We start from the raw sequence: 16,073 nt of genomic DNA, 5'->3' as shown, positions 1-16,073 counted from the left end.
AAGCTTTTTAAACTCTATATGCTCTCTCACTCTACAAATCCCCTTAAATAGCAAGGGTTTTCCCCAAAATATGACATTCATATCATTTTTACTGTTTAGGATGATTTACACCATTTTTCGTATTGAGTTATGATATCAATCTGCAAGATATGGGAATAGGGGTCGTGTGCGAGATTTGTTTCGTGTAATCATAATCATTATTTGAGGCGTCTGCCACCCTGATAAACAAAGTTCAATACTTTCATAAAGCAACTTTTTTAACAATTATTAAATACCACAAACCAATAAATCAATCTTTTCGGGGAATCCCTAGGACATATAGGATCCACCGCGTCTGCACTCATGCTCATACTAAGAGAGCTTTAATCGAACAATTTACACATATCGCCATACAGCTGAAAAGTTTACTGTGCGGAACATTATCGTAATTTTTACTCTATCGATACATTACAAATTAAATCTCGCATGGCCATTGCTTCACGCTTCTCGTAAAAAAAGACATCCCTATCTGTTCCGGACCTGAATAGGCCTGTCGTTAAAAATTACCAAAATCTGGTACTCTCGTGACAAAATGGAGTCGTCTTACATATTCTCTCGTCACTGGGCACTGTTGTTAACTGTGTGTTGGCTTTTTGTTCACGAATGTTCGGCGGTAAAGGATTCAGGGAGCGTGTTGGATCCCTCGACTCTATCGCCGATGGACAGTAAGTTGGGTGTGTGGGACTGTGATTGTGAGTGTGTGTATGGGTTGGGGGTGGAGGGGGTGGAGGGTATATCACTGGGAGCACCATAGGTACAAGGGAAATATTTTTTCGATCTAAAAAGTTCTTTCTTTTCAATTTTAGGAAACAAAATTCAATTAATAATTACGTGGGCTAACAGGATTAATAGGATTCTCTTCTGATATTCACAATTTGTTTGATTTTCGGGAAGCTCCTATATTTGAAGACATACATGCGTAAGTCAGGGTTTACATAAATTCTCCTCTTTTATTGATAACTCATATGAGCATAGAACCAGTAAGGTTTATCGGTACTTACTGAATAACAGGGTAGCAAAAACATACACGACATAGATGTAAACAAGACCTTGTACATTGCACAAACTGATAAGGGATACTTTTAATGAAAATATTAATGTAATTTCACTCATTGTTTTAAAAATAATGGATTTGCATCTTTACTACACTTGAATCGTCCTTATAATTCCGATTTAGCACACAACTAATTAATTAATAAGTCATCACTTCTGTCCTCGTAATGCAGTAGACGAAGTATCGGAACTACATTACTATAATTACAGAGTGCGTTAAAACCAACAATCCGGGTAATGCTGGCTATTGTACAAGTTTGTGCAGGAATCGAAACTCCCATGTACAGATCAAAGTCCAGTCTGGCAAAACATATATTCTTGTAAACTTTTCTTGTTTGCAAAGGACAGATATTGAATAAGGCGCAACTAATGATCCATACCATGGTAATAAAAGCAGTATTCTTGCAGAAAAGGAGTAAATATTATTTATGGAAAAGGGGCACAATCATGTATTTAGGTTTTATATTTCTGATATTAAAGTGCTATTTTTTATATAACGAGTTTTAACCAGCTGGATCATCCTTGTTTCGAAAACTCGAGTGATCGTCCAGCCACACCAACAAAGCAGATTACAAACCGACAGATGACGTGCCATTCAGCCTCAGGCTAACGTATTAGCTTTGATCGGTCTGGTGTCGGTTTCCGTAGTGTGACTGCGACATGTGGGAAAGTCCACAACTGAATAAGAAATACCCATGTGACCAGCAATACATTGAATAAGCAAGAGAATGCAAGGGGCGGCTCCGGAGTATTTTGATAGGGGTGGGGGGACTTTTCTCAATTTAATTGCAGTGGTCTAATGGAGTCGAGCTACCAATACCTCTCCCTTTTTAGCTCTTCCTTTCCCCCTCTTACATTCTTATTTTCCCCCGACTTTCTTTCCCTCCCCCTTTTTTTAAGGGAGCGATCAGCCCCCCATACTCCCTGTAGTGACGCCCATCACTCTGGCTGAAAGTGATTTCCATGTCAAAGCAGTATCGTATCGTTCCCCAAGTGCGACTTTCAGGGGACACCGAAAATGAAGAGGAATGGATAGAGATCGAGAGGAAGGGAAAAAAGGTTAATACTAAATGAACAAGTAGAGAAACCACAACGTCAAAAGAAGGAAACGTATGCTCCTTCTAGAACTCGCCCCGACGTCATAATAATGGGGGGAGGGGGGGGGGCAAAAATTTAGTGCTTTTCCAGGGCGCCGATTTTCCTCGTTACACCTTACAATGCCGTACTAAATGAGTTCTTTGAGAAATCTCCATTCTTCTTGGCGGAGTGCAAAACCTTTGACTCCCATTAAATCTTGAGAGCAAGATGGGATCCAGAAGAAGACCTGTCTGCTTCGATCCGTCTATCCGCAGTATTGGGGGGGGGGCTCATATCTGCGCACCTAAAAACTTAACTTAAGGTTTAGCATGAATTCCTTTCTGGTTCACAAAAAAATGTTCAGTATGCTCTTCAGAGGACCTGCCTGCCCCGAAGCCAAGGTCAAGGTCCAATTGCCGATGGCTTCATGGAGGCTAAGACCAATGCCAATGACGACGTCAGATCGCGAGGCCATGACAATAAAAGCACACAATTGACCTCGAAGACGGCCTCGGGGAGCACAACACTAATGTAACAGTTTGTGGTTTGGAATATACATGTATGTAAAACACCCATTTTGCATTTGGTATGCATTCATTTGTTTAGGAGACGTAAGGCTTAAAGGCGGTGCCCAGCCTTGGGAAGGTCGCATCGAGATCTACAGCCAGAGTTCTGGTGACTGGCATACTCACTGCAATACGCCGAGACGGGAAGAGTTCTACCACGTTGTGTGCCGTAGGCTCGGCTACAATGGCTTCCTCAGAGACCTCAAGGCCACGGAATTCGAGAAGAGTTCGCTGGTTCCACTTCGAGGTTATTTTGAATGCAACAAAGATTCGGCGGACCTGCGAAGTTGCTTTTTCAAGGAAGGCGATGGCTGCGGAAGCAACGAAGAAGAAGTTGGAATCGTATGCTCGGCAGTAGGTATACATATATATATACATGTTGATTTTTGTTTAAACGAAAACAATAATGTAGACGAAGATGAGACTCTGGCTAAATCCTTGCAAATTGCCTGACAAACATTAAAACCTTTGAAGAAAATCACAGGACAAATTCGCCTAAAATCAATATGCCCTCAAATGAATTAAATAAGGTCATTTTTTTGGGGGGGTGTTATGAATGTTTCATTTCCACTTAACTGTGAACACTGGGATAGGCCAAAGGAAATGTGTATGAGATAGAGAAAGGGTGCGTGTGTGTGTGTGTGTGTAGTGCGTACATGTGTTGGATTCAACCCGTTTGTTGGCAAGAGTAGGCACGGAGCCGTGGGACCATCACTCTTTAGCAATCGACATACTGTTGCTTTTGTTGCTAACTCCATTTAACATGTTTTATGGAGGCAAAATAGTTCCTCGGCTTCACCAGTCTCCAACTATGAAGTTTTTCTTTTGGCTTGTTCAGTTCAGTCGTGCGGACCTATCTCCTTCCAGAGGGACGATCACCGTGAAATGCACCCCTTTAGACTGAGCTATCCAGACAAAACTCGTGTGAACGTCAGGTGTCCTGGGGACCCCAGTATCTCGGGTGTGATGAAGTGCGTCAATGGTCACTGGGAGTGGGAAGGCGAGGAGCCACCAGCCTGTCCACCTAGAGCTGATGGTAAATCCCAAGTTCAGAATATTTCAAATGACCACCACATGTTGACATATCCGGTAGGCCCTATCCAGCTTCTCTTCAAAACTCTAAATGATGGATCTCGAGATCCGACTCCGTCAACCGCGGATGCCTGATATCTTTTTTTTTTTCAGCTGAAATAGTTGTTGATCATTTATCGGGACACTCTAGGTGGAGGAAAGCATGACCAAGAACGAGAAAAAGACCGAGAAAAAAAAATTAGAAGTAGGCCCATCTTTGCTCAATATATACCTATACTAAATGATGCTCGTGTATTGGTAGTGTCACACAACAGTTTGGAATTTTACACTACATGTTCTTGATGATAAATTAACTCTTTTAAGACTTTACTTTTTGAGAAGTTGTAGCCACTTGACGGTTACAGTGAGTGATCAGAACTAATGGAACTGATCTAGTCGGGTTTGGAAAGACAACCCATTATAAAGTTACTAAAGCAACAATTCCGACAAATGTGAGAGCAATGGATTAGGACGATTCCCCATCTTAAACGTGTTAAAAGTACACCTTAATGAAATATTGACTTGAACAATTAACAAAACCAATTTACTGTTTTAGATACGATTACGTGTCCTGCTCCATTTTATGACACACGTCACACCTTCCTACTTCCGGCGAAGTTGACGTACCGCTACGACGAAACGTTCGAGATCGTGTGCATTGACCGTTCTGATGCTACGAAGCTGAGATGCGGGGATGGTGGTCGACTAGAATGTTATGATGGAGGGGACGGCTGCATCCCAGAAGCTCCTAGCTGTGTTACTCCTTTCCGTAGACCTACAGGTAGGTTAACTTGCTCCATATTTTGATGATTAAGATGACGCTTAAGAGGATGATCCTAGATGATACGAGGTGACGAGACTGACGGCATTATTGATGACGGATCAGACGGCAATGAAGGAAATGATTTTGATGATATTGATAATGTTGATGGCGATTGTGAAGGTATAATGTACAATCCATTCGATCCCTGACCATGAAGGTCCTAATTCCTTTTGGTCCGGTACCAACATAGTAAAGCACGTATATGGGAAGAGCACTTTGATTGTGATGTTTAATACAGCAGCTCCCGATCAGGTTGTTCGCCCTCATGTCCTCTGTTTACACGTGTTAATGGATTTAGCTTATAACATCACCGTTTGATTGTTTTCTTCCAGATGATCATTTGCTGTTGGTCGGAGGCGACAAATCAACAAAAGGTCGTGTACTCGTGAATCGTGATGGACAATGGGGATCTATCTGTGCGGATGGCTGGAACCTTGCAAACGCCAATGTCATTTGCGCTGAGTTAGGGTATGGTCCCGCCAGGAGACTGCTCGACTCTCCAAAGTTTCCGCCAGGGCCCAAGAGATACTTGTTCAGGGAAGTGAGGTGCAGCTCTAGCGATACGAACATTTTGGGGTGCAGCATGAAGCACATGTCTGTTGGCGACAAGTGTCATTCAGATTACGAAGCAGAAGTCGACTGCTTTCCTGAAGGTATACACGACAAAACATACACTCAAAAAAACGAAGAGCTACGATGAGCTAAGTTAGTTCTTAAAGAGTGTGTATAGTGACTGCACTTCGGAGTGCTGATTTTTCAGCACTCCGAAGTGCAGTCACTATACACGCTCTATAAGAGCTAAATTAGCTCTTCGTTTTTTCAGAGTGTATTTTTTGGGGGGGAAATAGCAAGTCAACTTTAAATCATGATCATGCAGCCCACATAGCTCCCCAGACCAACAAATTATCATTTTTAAACCAAAATAGCACAGACAAAGCGATATCGGTTATTTTTCAGGATAATTTTACCTTTGTATTCTCAGTCAAGACACCTTCTCGTCCCAAATATCTCATAGGTCATCTCCTGACCAGAGCCAGTCAGGAGATGACCTATTTAATATTTCGGACGAGAAGGTGTCTTGACTGAGAATACAAAGGTAGAATGTTTAAATACCGTTCGTATAAGATTTACCTGCATGTATTGATGTGTCTATTGCATAGTGTCTCGAATCTTACTTTGAATTTAATTTTTCCTTTTTCATTATATTTATTCTACATACAGAACCACAATCTTATTCCTTTCGTTCCAATTGCGGAACACCGGGTCTTCCTCAAAATACATTTGTCAAGCCATACAAACATGTGTACAATGCAGGAGAGATGGTGACGCTCTTTTGTGGTGGAAAACCTACCAAGAAAGTTGAACTAACATGTTCTTCGGATGGGCTATGGAGTGGTGACGTCATCGACTGTGGTGTGCATGCGCCATTGGGTAAGCAAGGGGATTACTAATACTACTTCTACTACTACACCTACAACCACCACTACTAATACTACTAATTCAACTATTACTACTACCACAAATATATAGGTCGAGTGTCATAGGATTAACCAATGCCAACTTGTGGAATCATAGACGAAATTCCTTCAAGCTGTCCTATCTAGCATTACGCCTTTTACGTCAGTATCAAATTCAGTGTCCCTAATACTATCAATGTATGTCACCGTCCATTCACCCCCTCCTCTTGTCCATTGCATCGGTTCGCATATTTATTTTTTGTTCTTACAATTCTCCATTTCAAGCACAATCCGCTCAATCATTCTCAGTCTCATTTGCCTTACTTTGTGACCTTTGTAAGACCACCAACACATAAACCTGTTACATTTTCAAATATGAAAATGTAGACCCTTGAGATACGGACTGTTTCGATGGCCAGGGTTCTTAAAAGACATCAAAAGTGGAGATGTTATTATTTTTGATTTTGGAGAAATATACCTCACCTGCTTACAGTGGCTATGAGATTGAAACTGTAGTTAGTTTGCAAACATAGTCACAAAGAGGTCCCAACGTGAACTTGGAATTGTTTCTTAGGACTAAAGTGGAGAGTATAAAAAAAAGAGGACCGTTCTTTAATTAGTAGATGACCCATCGAAGGTACTTCCCGGCCTTACCCGGTTCTCACCTAGCTTCCGTAAGTGTGAACAACAAACGTGAGAGGAAACTCAAAAGAGGTTTTGGGTGCTCAATAATATTAACTGAACCGAGTAACTAAAGGGATATGACTGGGCCCCTTTGGTACATAACTGTGACTTATTTCGATCAAAGTAAACCAATAATCTGTATCAACCGTCTTCGGGATATAGCATACTTCACTATGAGGAAATCCTGAAAACGACTTTTAGTTTGAGTACGCTGATTTGTCAAGTGCGGCTTCCGCTCTGTAGACAACTCTTTTGTTTGAACAAGATCCATTACTATGAATTATGGCTTGGCCAGCTTTCCTTAGATTCGGTTGGTTTGAATGATAAGTTACATGAAGGATGGTATTACCTCTGACAATAGGTGATTTGAGGTATTATGAATAAAGATATGAAAATCGAGAATCGACCAAAAAAAACCCCGTAATGTAATTCATTTTGGGGACTCATTTTCGAAGTATTTTTCAACTCTAGCATGACGCTTGCTATATATTGGATGTACGAATATTTTTCCAAAATTCCCACCGAATGATATTATATACTTTTACTTGTACTCCTCTTTCACTAGATCCAAGACTGCTGATTGGAATCGGGATAGGAATTATTTTTCTACAAATCGTCATTTCCATCATCATATCTCGCTGCAGTACTCCTAGGTAAGAAATAGTGGTCGCTTGGTACTTAAAATCATTTCAATAAATTATGAAAATCTTATAGACCTATCTGACCTACATGGAACATTTTACTTTACATAAAAGTTGACAATGGAATGCTGCTAATTCACGTTATTCCAATCGAAGTAAGTTTATATTAGGCCATATGTACTATTTTATCATTCAAACCTCTAATTCCAAAATGTATTACACACCATTTATTTACTTCTCTATTTTTTTTGGGGGGGGGTACTAAATGCACGGTATAGGTATTATTCGGGACCGCAAAATCCGGTTTACTTTGAAATATCGGATGTTCCGGTGATCATGTAGTTTTACGTTTTTGGTGAAACAAAAGTTCATGTTAAATGTGGTCCATGCGTGAAAGACTCGACCCTTCGATTAGCGAAAACATCGGGAAAATAGACCAATCGTAGATTCACATATTTTAATATGGATGCTTTCGAGAAAGGCCAGGTAACTTAAAAAAATTTTTTAAAAATGAAAAATCCATAATTTATCGTTCGAAATAGACATGAAATGAAATACTCCGAAAATTTTCTTTTGCCCAATTGATCGTGGGCCCGGCAGCGCGTTTCCGTTTTACACCCTGGCGAAGGCATTTTCCGGAAAAGTAGCCAAAAAGCGACTAGTGAAGAGTCTACGTCTACGTTTGTTTACATTATCAGCTGGGCGCGCGATCCAAAGTCCGCACCGAAGTTATTCGCAGAAATGCAGCTGAGCTTATACTTTCCAGGTTCAATATGAATGTTTGCCTTAATCATTTGCCTTGCCGATTTGCTGATGTCTGTCTTTCTCTCTATCTGTCTATATCTATCTCTCAAATTCTATCTCTATATATCTATGTAACTGCAGTATCCATCTATTTATCTATCTAATAATCTTCTCTGTCTCTCTCATTCTTTATCTAACATCTATCTATCTCAAATTCTCTCTCTCTCTCTATCTATCCATCCATCTGTCTGTCTTTCTCTATTTCTCTCTCTCTCTACCTACCTATGTAACTACAGTATCTATCTGTTAATTTGTCGCTCTTCTATCTCATTCTTGATCTATCTGACATCTATCTATCTCTCAAATTCTCTATCTCTCTATCCTTCTATCTATCCTTCTATTTATCCATCTGTCTGTCTTTCTCTATTTCTCTCTAACTATTTATCTATTTTTTTAACTAGAGTATCTATCTGTTAATTTGTTAATAATCTTCTCTGTTTCTCTCATTCTTTAATTATCTATTTAATATCTCTCTATCTATCTATCTATCTATCTATCCACCTCGATCATCTGTCTTTCTCTTATTCTCTCTCTCTATCTATCTATATATCTATTTTTTTTTAACTTATCTATCTGTTAATTTGTTAATATTCTTTGTCTCTCTCCCTCTTTATCTATCTAACATCTATCTATCTCTCATCTATCTATCTCTATCTATCCATCTGTCTGTCTTTCTCTATTTCTCTCTATCTATCTATATATCTATCTATCTATCTGTTAATTTGTCTATCTTCTCTGTCTCTCTCATTCTTTATCTATCTAACCTCTATCTATCTGTCTCTCAAATTCTCTATCTCTCTCCTTCTCTAGGCATCTGTCTGTCTTTTTACTCTCTTTCTCTTTGTCCGTCCATATTTCTATCTACAACATCTCTATCTATCTATCCTTCTCTCTCTCTCTCTTTGTCTCTCTCTCCCCCTCTCCCTCGATATAGGCGACCTCTCCCTCTCTCCCCCTCTCTCTATTTATCTATCTATCCATCCTTCTCTCCCTCTTTCTCTCTCTTTCTATCTATCTATCCACCTCTCCCTCTCTCTATTTCTATCTATCTATCTGTCTATTTTGTCTCTATCTATTTATCAGTCTTCTATATCTATCTTTCGGCAGCTTCTAAGTGTATCAATCCATCAAACTTCAATTTGTCTTTCCATTATAAGTATCTGTTTATTTTTATTTTGTCTGTCTTTCTATTCATTTAGTTAATAATTTATTTTTAGAAAAAAAAACTATCATAAACAACGCGACTGCAAAAGCATGTTCGGATTTCACGCCTGACTGCCGCTCTGTACATGAAGTGCCGAGGAACTCTGCGGTGGTGGACTCGCCTGTGTCGCACGCTGCATGCAACCAACCAGTGCAACCAACCAGCGACGTGTGTAGACTCTTCACTAGTCGCTTTTTGGCTACTTTTCCGGAAAATGCCTTCGCCAGGGTGTAAAACGGAAACGCGCGGCCCGGCAGCCGCTGTGCAGCGCCAGATCGACGAGGCTCTATCCCTTTTATCGTTGAACGCCAAACAGGGTAGCGGCAACTCCCATCTTTTAACGTCTTTTTTGTCCGACGCAGCCGGGGTTTGAACCCCCGACCTCCCGGTTGTGAGACGGACGCTCTACCAACTGAGCCAACACACCGGTACTAAGTACACGGCCCGCGAGAAGCGCTTCCTTAATGTAGTCCCGCGTCCTCAACATCACATTCAGGGACTGGCAGATAGTGTCAAAACTTCAGTTCTGTAAGAATGAATGAAACCGTTGACTATTATTCTTATCGAGGGTGTTTAATTACGCTGCACAATAAAAGAAGGAAAGTTATGCCAGTGGTCGTGGTCTAGTGGTTACGACTCTCGTCTTTCAATCAGAGGGATATGGGTTCGAATCCCAGCCATGGGGTGTTTTCTTTCAGCAAAGAATTCACCCATGTTGTGCTGCACTCGACCCAGGTGAGATGAATGGGTTCCCGGTAGGATTTATTCCATGAATGCTTTAGCGCCTGTATGGAGTTCAGCTACAGCCGGGGATAATAATATGATACCAGGATGTATCAAGCGAAGTAGCGTATATGCAATTAAAGTAGCTGCGCTATATGAATGGACTATATTGTTATTTATAGTAGATAAGGCACTACTAAGATTAATTGCTAAATCTCAGAAGAAATTTTTAAAAGAACAATGGCTGCACTTCGATGAACAAAAATTCTGCAAAGGGGACGCCGTAAATATTTTTTTATCACCTGATCTCAGCGGTGGTATAAGCTTCATTTTTCGTCTGACAATTTTCACATTCTAGGCAGCAGCCAGTAGCAGAAGTAAGGGATGATGCCCCTCCGCCTGACAACGAAGCTAAAGCTCGACCAACCAATCAACAGTCTGTGCAACCACTACGCCACCCACAAAGCGATGACAGTAAACAAGAGTAGAACCACAGGGATGTTCCTATCCCCCTTTTTATTTGGGTCATTTATGCTAAGAACTTCATTTATACCTATCTGTAAAAGGTAACTGATTGAATAAAAAGAAATGGAGAGGGAAGGGAATTTATGAATATGATTTCGAACTTAAGTCTATTGAAAATTTTAATGAGAAAATGATAATATCGTTGCATCTTGAACATGTTGAATGCAATCCAGACACTTTCTCTGGCAAAATATCCAGTAAAAAAATCCATTCATTTCGCTGTTTGTATATCCAAACATGAAAATGAATACTCATTAACATAAGGTGTGGTGACGGGATAAAGATATATACAATTTAATTATTTTTTCCTACCCTTGACAACGATTATCCTTGATTATTCAGTTTCATTAACCATAAAGACGGAACTATTTCATGTATTAGGGCCTAAATTTTACTTCTTGTAATCTCAGAATTGCAGAAGAGTTTGGTATAAGCGAAGTGGTTAAGGGAAAGTTTAATTCATGCCAAGTTGATAAGGAGTTATCAGTCCATTAATCTTGATCAGCTATTCACCCTCAGCAATAATACCCCCATCTAGCATAAACTATTATGAAGATGGCGCTCTCCAAAAGACATTCATCTGACATGTACTCGACCTATTTGAAATATAGCATGTGAGTAAAAAAAAAATAGACACATCACAAATCCCCAATTTAAGGCAAAAAATATGTCAAAAACGCATACTCATTATATATAGTGTATATCATTTGGGAGAACATACTTTTTCAGGCCATATAGTAGTATGATTATCATATGTTCATGATATTATTTTTCCTTTAGTCAAGTCCACCCCAGGAAAATACTGACTTGAATATAGTGCTGAAAATTTCATCAAAATCGGATAAAAATAAGGAAGTTATGACATTCTAAAGTTTCACTTATTTTTCATAAAAACAGTGATATGCACAACTAGGTGAGTCAGTCGATGATCTCCATAGTATTAAACAGTGCTAATTCCACATGTTCAGGGAGAAATTAATCGTTGTATCACTTGACAATGGAGAGAAATTAGAATATTTCATATTTCATGCAATGAAAAAAATAAAAAGTAGTGAGTGGATGAGTCATAGTCTCCAATTTGCATACAGACCAGGATGTGCATATAACTGTTTTGTGAAATTAAGCGAAACTTTGAAAATGTCATAACTTTCTGATTTTACATCCGATTTTGATGGATTTGTCTCTTTTTTTTATTCAAATCAAATTTTTGTTGGAGTGGACTTGTCCTTTATAAATTGGGGATTTACGAGGTGTCAAGGTTTTTTTTACATACACGGTCAGACTGTGGAAGAAGAAAGTAGCATCACCATACTCCTAATTATTTCGAATCTTGAAGATAACACACAGTGCAATCATCTATGCATAGCTTGCTACGTTCAACATGCGGTGGATTTGTCTACTATCAATTTTCGAGGGCATCGTAGGCGGATACGAGTTGAAATTATTTATGTGTATGTATATTTACGATCGTCGTGCAATTTCATGTATTGGGGATATCGTACACACTAAGAAATAAAGGTTCAAAATTGAACCCGAAAGGTTGATGCAAAATCAGCACCCTATGGGTTCAAAAATTGAACCCTGCGGTTGGGGGGGTCATTTTTACACCCTGCGGGTTCAAAACTGCACCCCTAGGGGTTCGATTTAAATTTTAGGATGCAGTTTTGAACCCGCGGGTGCAAAAATGAACCCCAACCGCAGGGTTCAATTTTGAACCCCAAATCAGGGGTTCAATTTTAAAAACCCATAGAGTGCTGATTTTGCATCAACCTTTCGGGGTTCAATTTTGAACCTATATTTCTTAGTGTGTAGAGGGACAAAGAAAAATATTTTTAAATACCGTATGATACTCGAAAAGCTGCCCTACGATACCCGTACATTGTAAGATACCTCTGTGCTAGATCCAGAAAAGGTTTAAAGTTATGATGATCAAGTTAATACAATTCAAATTTATTTTCATTCTTCAAAATGATACAAATAAGTACAAAATAGATTGATTCAATTTAAATAAACAATAGCATGAACAAAATTCAATATTGGAAGAAAAAAAAATACAAAGATGACAAAGTTAATACCCCCAACATTTACCAAAGCCCATTGACCCTAAATTACATTTGACTTTGGTCATGTGACCTGAAATTCGCACAGGTGGTTAAGGGATACTTGATTGCTCTTATGTCAAATTTTCATGAATTAGATACATAGACTTGACGGCATCCCCCCCCCCTTCTCCCCAACATGGTCGAAGTTAATTGACCCTAAATGGCCTTTGGCCTTGGTCATGTGACCTGAAACTCAGGCAGGATGTTCAGTAATAGTTGATTACCTTTATTTTCAAACTTCATGAATTAAGTCCAAATACTTTCTAAGTTATAATGACATTTGAAAAAATTAACCTTGCTTAAGATTTCAATATTAACAAAGTTAATACCCCCAACATTTACCAAAGCTCGTTGACCCTAAATTACATTTGACTTTGGTCATGTGACCTGAAATTCGCACAGGTGGTTAAGGGATACTTGATTGCTCTTATGTCAAATTTTCATGAATTAGATATATAGACTTGACGGCATCCCCCCCCCCCTTCTCCCCAACATGGTCGAAGTTAATTGACCCTAAATGGCTTTTGGCCTTGGTCATGTGACCTGAAACTCAGGCAGGATGTTCAGTAATAGTTGATTACCTTTATTTTCAAACTTCGTGAATTAAGTCCAAATACTTTCTAAGTTATAATGACATTTGAAAAACTTAACCTTGGTTAAGATTTCAATATTAACAAAGTTAATACCCCCAACATTTACCAAAGCTCGTTGACACTAAATTACATTTGACTTTGGTCATGTGACCTGAAATTCGCACAGGTGGTTAAGGGATACTTGATTGCTCTTATGTCACATTTTCATGAATTAGATACATAGACTTGACGGCATCCCCCCCCCCCTTCTCCCCAACATGGTCGAAGTTAATTGACCCTAAATGGCTTTTGGCCTTGGTCATGTGACCTGAAACTCAGGCAGGATGTTCAGTAATAGTTGATTACCTTTATTTTCAAACTTCATGAATTAAGTCCAAATACTTTCTAAGTTATAATGACATTTGAAAAACTTAACCTTGGTTAAGATTTCAATATTGATGACGCCGCCGTCGGGAAATCGGCGCCCATCGATTCGCTCTGCTATGCAGGCGAGACAAAAATAGACCAAATGGTTAGAAGAAAAACTGGTTGCAGATTATCAAGGATTAAACCATGTGGGTGAGATTAATCGGAATTAGACAAAGCGAGAGGAGACCAAATGGCACTTTACCACATTATGTAAAGATTGAAATGGAGGATTTCCACAATTGCTATTTCGTATCGCCAGGCAAAATGGACTTTATTCTCTCTCTTCATCATCTTCTGTGGAAACCTATGTTAACAAGATGTGCTTTTTAATAGGTCCCTCATATTTCACTCTATTTTCTTTGTAAGAGACTTAATGAAATTGTTGTCATTTTCTCAAGATGTATGTATTTTGGTGGAATGATAAATAATCAAATCAATCATAATGATCATGGTCATTACCGTCCCCATCGTCATCATCATCCTCATTATCACCATCACCTTCATTGTCATAATCATTAATATGACTGCCATCATCACCCCATCATCATCACCATATTTTCCATTATCTTTATCATCAGCTGCAGCAGCACCATCATAATCCTCATAAGTAACACATTTTTGTGAATGATGCTGTTGCCGGTTTTTATATATTTTGACATCCATATTTTATATAATTGATGGCGATCCTCTTTTTGATTCGTTTGTCTTTTTTTCTTTAGGATTTTATTTTACATATTACACAATTTATATCATAATAACTTAACCAGCTACTATTTATACCATTTGTACCTATAATCCATGTATCACTTTATATGAATAAACCAAGTTTTCATTCCATTATACGATTTTATAAAGTTTAATTTTTGTTTTCTTTTCGTTGTTCATCTTTGATATTATTAGAGTTGCTAGTTATTATTGTATTACGTATTCCCCATATTACATATTTATCTTTATTACTGTGTGTTCCCGTTCCAACTTTTGTGTGGGTGTGTGATTTCGAAGAAATAGAATTTTTACTTATTAGCTATAGTGCAATATTACACGCATGATTCTAAGGGTCTCGATACCTGTGGACGATATGAATTGAATTGAATTCATTTAATTTCCATTAGAAAACATGAAAAATGAAGAATATACAAACATTACAAAGTATAGAAATGAGACATTATACAAATGACGTATCATACTTTAAAATAAATGCAAAATACTTAATTTTATACATATTAGGAAAATTGGATGCCCATGGAAGCAGCTGCTTGTAGGATCGGGTCATCCAGAAAACATATCAATCAGTAAATGATAGAATACATAATATAGTTATATGGAATACTAAATATATAACACTTTTATCAACGATATATTACATATTTATACGATTCTTTATAACTAATATCCCGACCGACACACTCACCCATCATGCACGTATGTTAAAGGGATGGATATTTTGTGAAAACAGTCGTCATGAATATTCATTGGGTGGTCTGATGATGTCACATCTCCACTTTCCGTTTTCTTATGTTATTACATAATCTCATATTTTTTCATTATTTCATACTTGTGTGAATAATATGTCTCTCTTATAATGAAATAAGTTGCAGCAATAAATATATAATGCACGAAATCAGATGTCAATCCAATTGTTATAGTTCTTGGAGGAAAAAAATTGAATAAACATATTTTCATATACTAGTAATAAAATACAACACAACAAGTGGAGATGCGACATCATCAGCCCACCTAATGAATATTCATGACGACTGTTTCCACAAAATATTGCTAAAATTTAAAATTCAATAACTTTGTTATCCGATTTTGATGAAATTTTCAACATTACGCTCAGTGAATTCTTTTCCATTTATTAAACAATAAATACTTTCAGCCCGGACCATCCATTTAAGAACAAATTAATAAGCTTTTAGGAGTTGCCTTTTAAACTATTGTTTAAATGAAGGTAATATAGAGGAGTTTTTATTTTTTATTGGCAACGAATGCCAAATGTCTGGACCTGTGATGTGGCGAATAGATTTTTATGCTGTGGTTGTGATTGTATTTGCTAAATGAAAATTGAGCGTTTGAAGGACAAGGCCATTCCAACAAAAAGAAGCCAAATCCAATCCCCATAACACTGACAATTTCATCAAAATCGAATGTAAATAAGAAAGTTATGGAATTATTTAATGCAATTAGGTGGCCTGTCTATAAGAATTTTCTTTATGTTATTTATTTTTATTACCAATGTTTGTCGCAAAGTTTTCTCCGGATTTTTTTATCAATTATAAGCTGATTTTTGGTCGTCTATAAAG

General features: G+C 38.2%; 1 protein-coding gene across 1 annotated transcript; it reads left to right on the top strand.

Annotated features, from left to right (window-relative positions):
- The first annotated feature begins 370 nt into the window (after window positions 1-370).
- Window positions 371-11,364, top strand: LOC121431543 (lysyl oxidase homolog 2B-like). The gene is made up of 8 exons (XM_041629063.1): window positions 371-704; window positions 2,776-3,093; window positions 3,574-3,771; window positions 4,363-4,587; window positions 4,962-5,282; window positions 5,851-6,060; window positions 7,336-7,423; window positions 10,501-11,364. Exons 1-8 carry the CDS (start codon window positions 572-574, stop codon window positions 10,628-10,630), a joined length of 1,623 nt encoding a protein of 540 aa, XP_041484997.1. The 5' UTR covers window positions 371-571; the 3' UTR covers window positions 10,631-11,364.
- The last annotated feature ends 4,709 nt before the right edge of the window (window positions 11,365-16,073 follow it).

The sequence above is a fragment of the Lytechinus variegatus genome, chromosome 18, assembly GCF_018143015.1.
Source record: "Lytechinus variegatus isolate NC3 chromosome 18, Lvar_3.0, whole genome shotgun sequence".
Lineage (NCBI taxonomy): Eukaryota > Metazoa > Echinodermata > Echinoidea > Temnopleuroida > Toxopneustidae > Lytechinus > Lytechinus variegatus.
The sequence above is the reverse complement of the archived record's forward strand: the minus strand, read 5'-3'. Positions and strand labels throughout refer to the sequence as shown.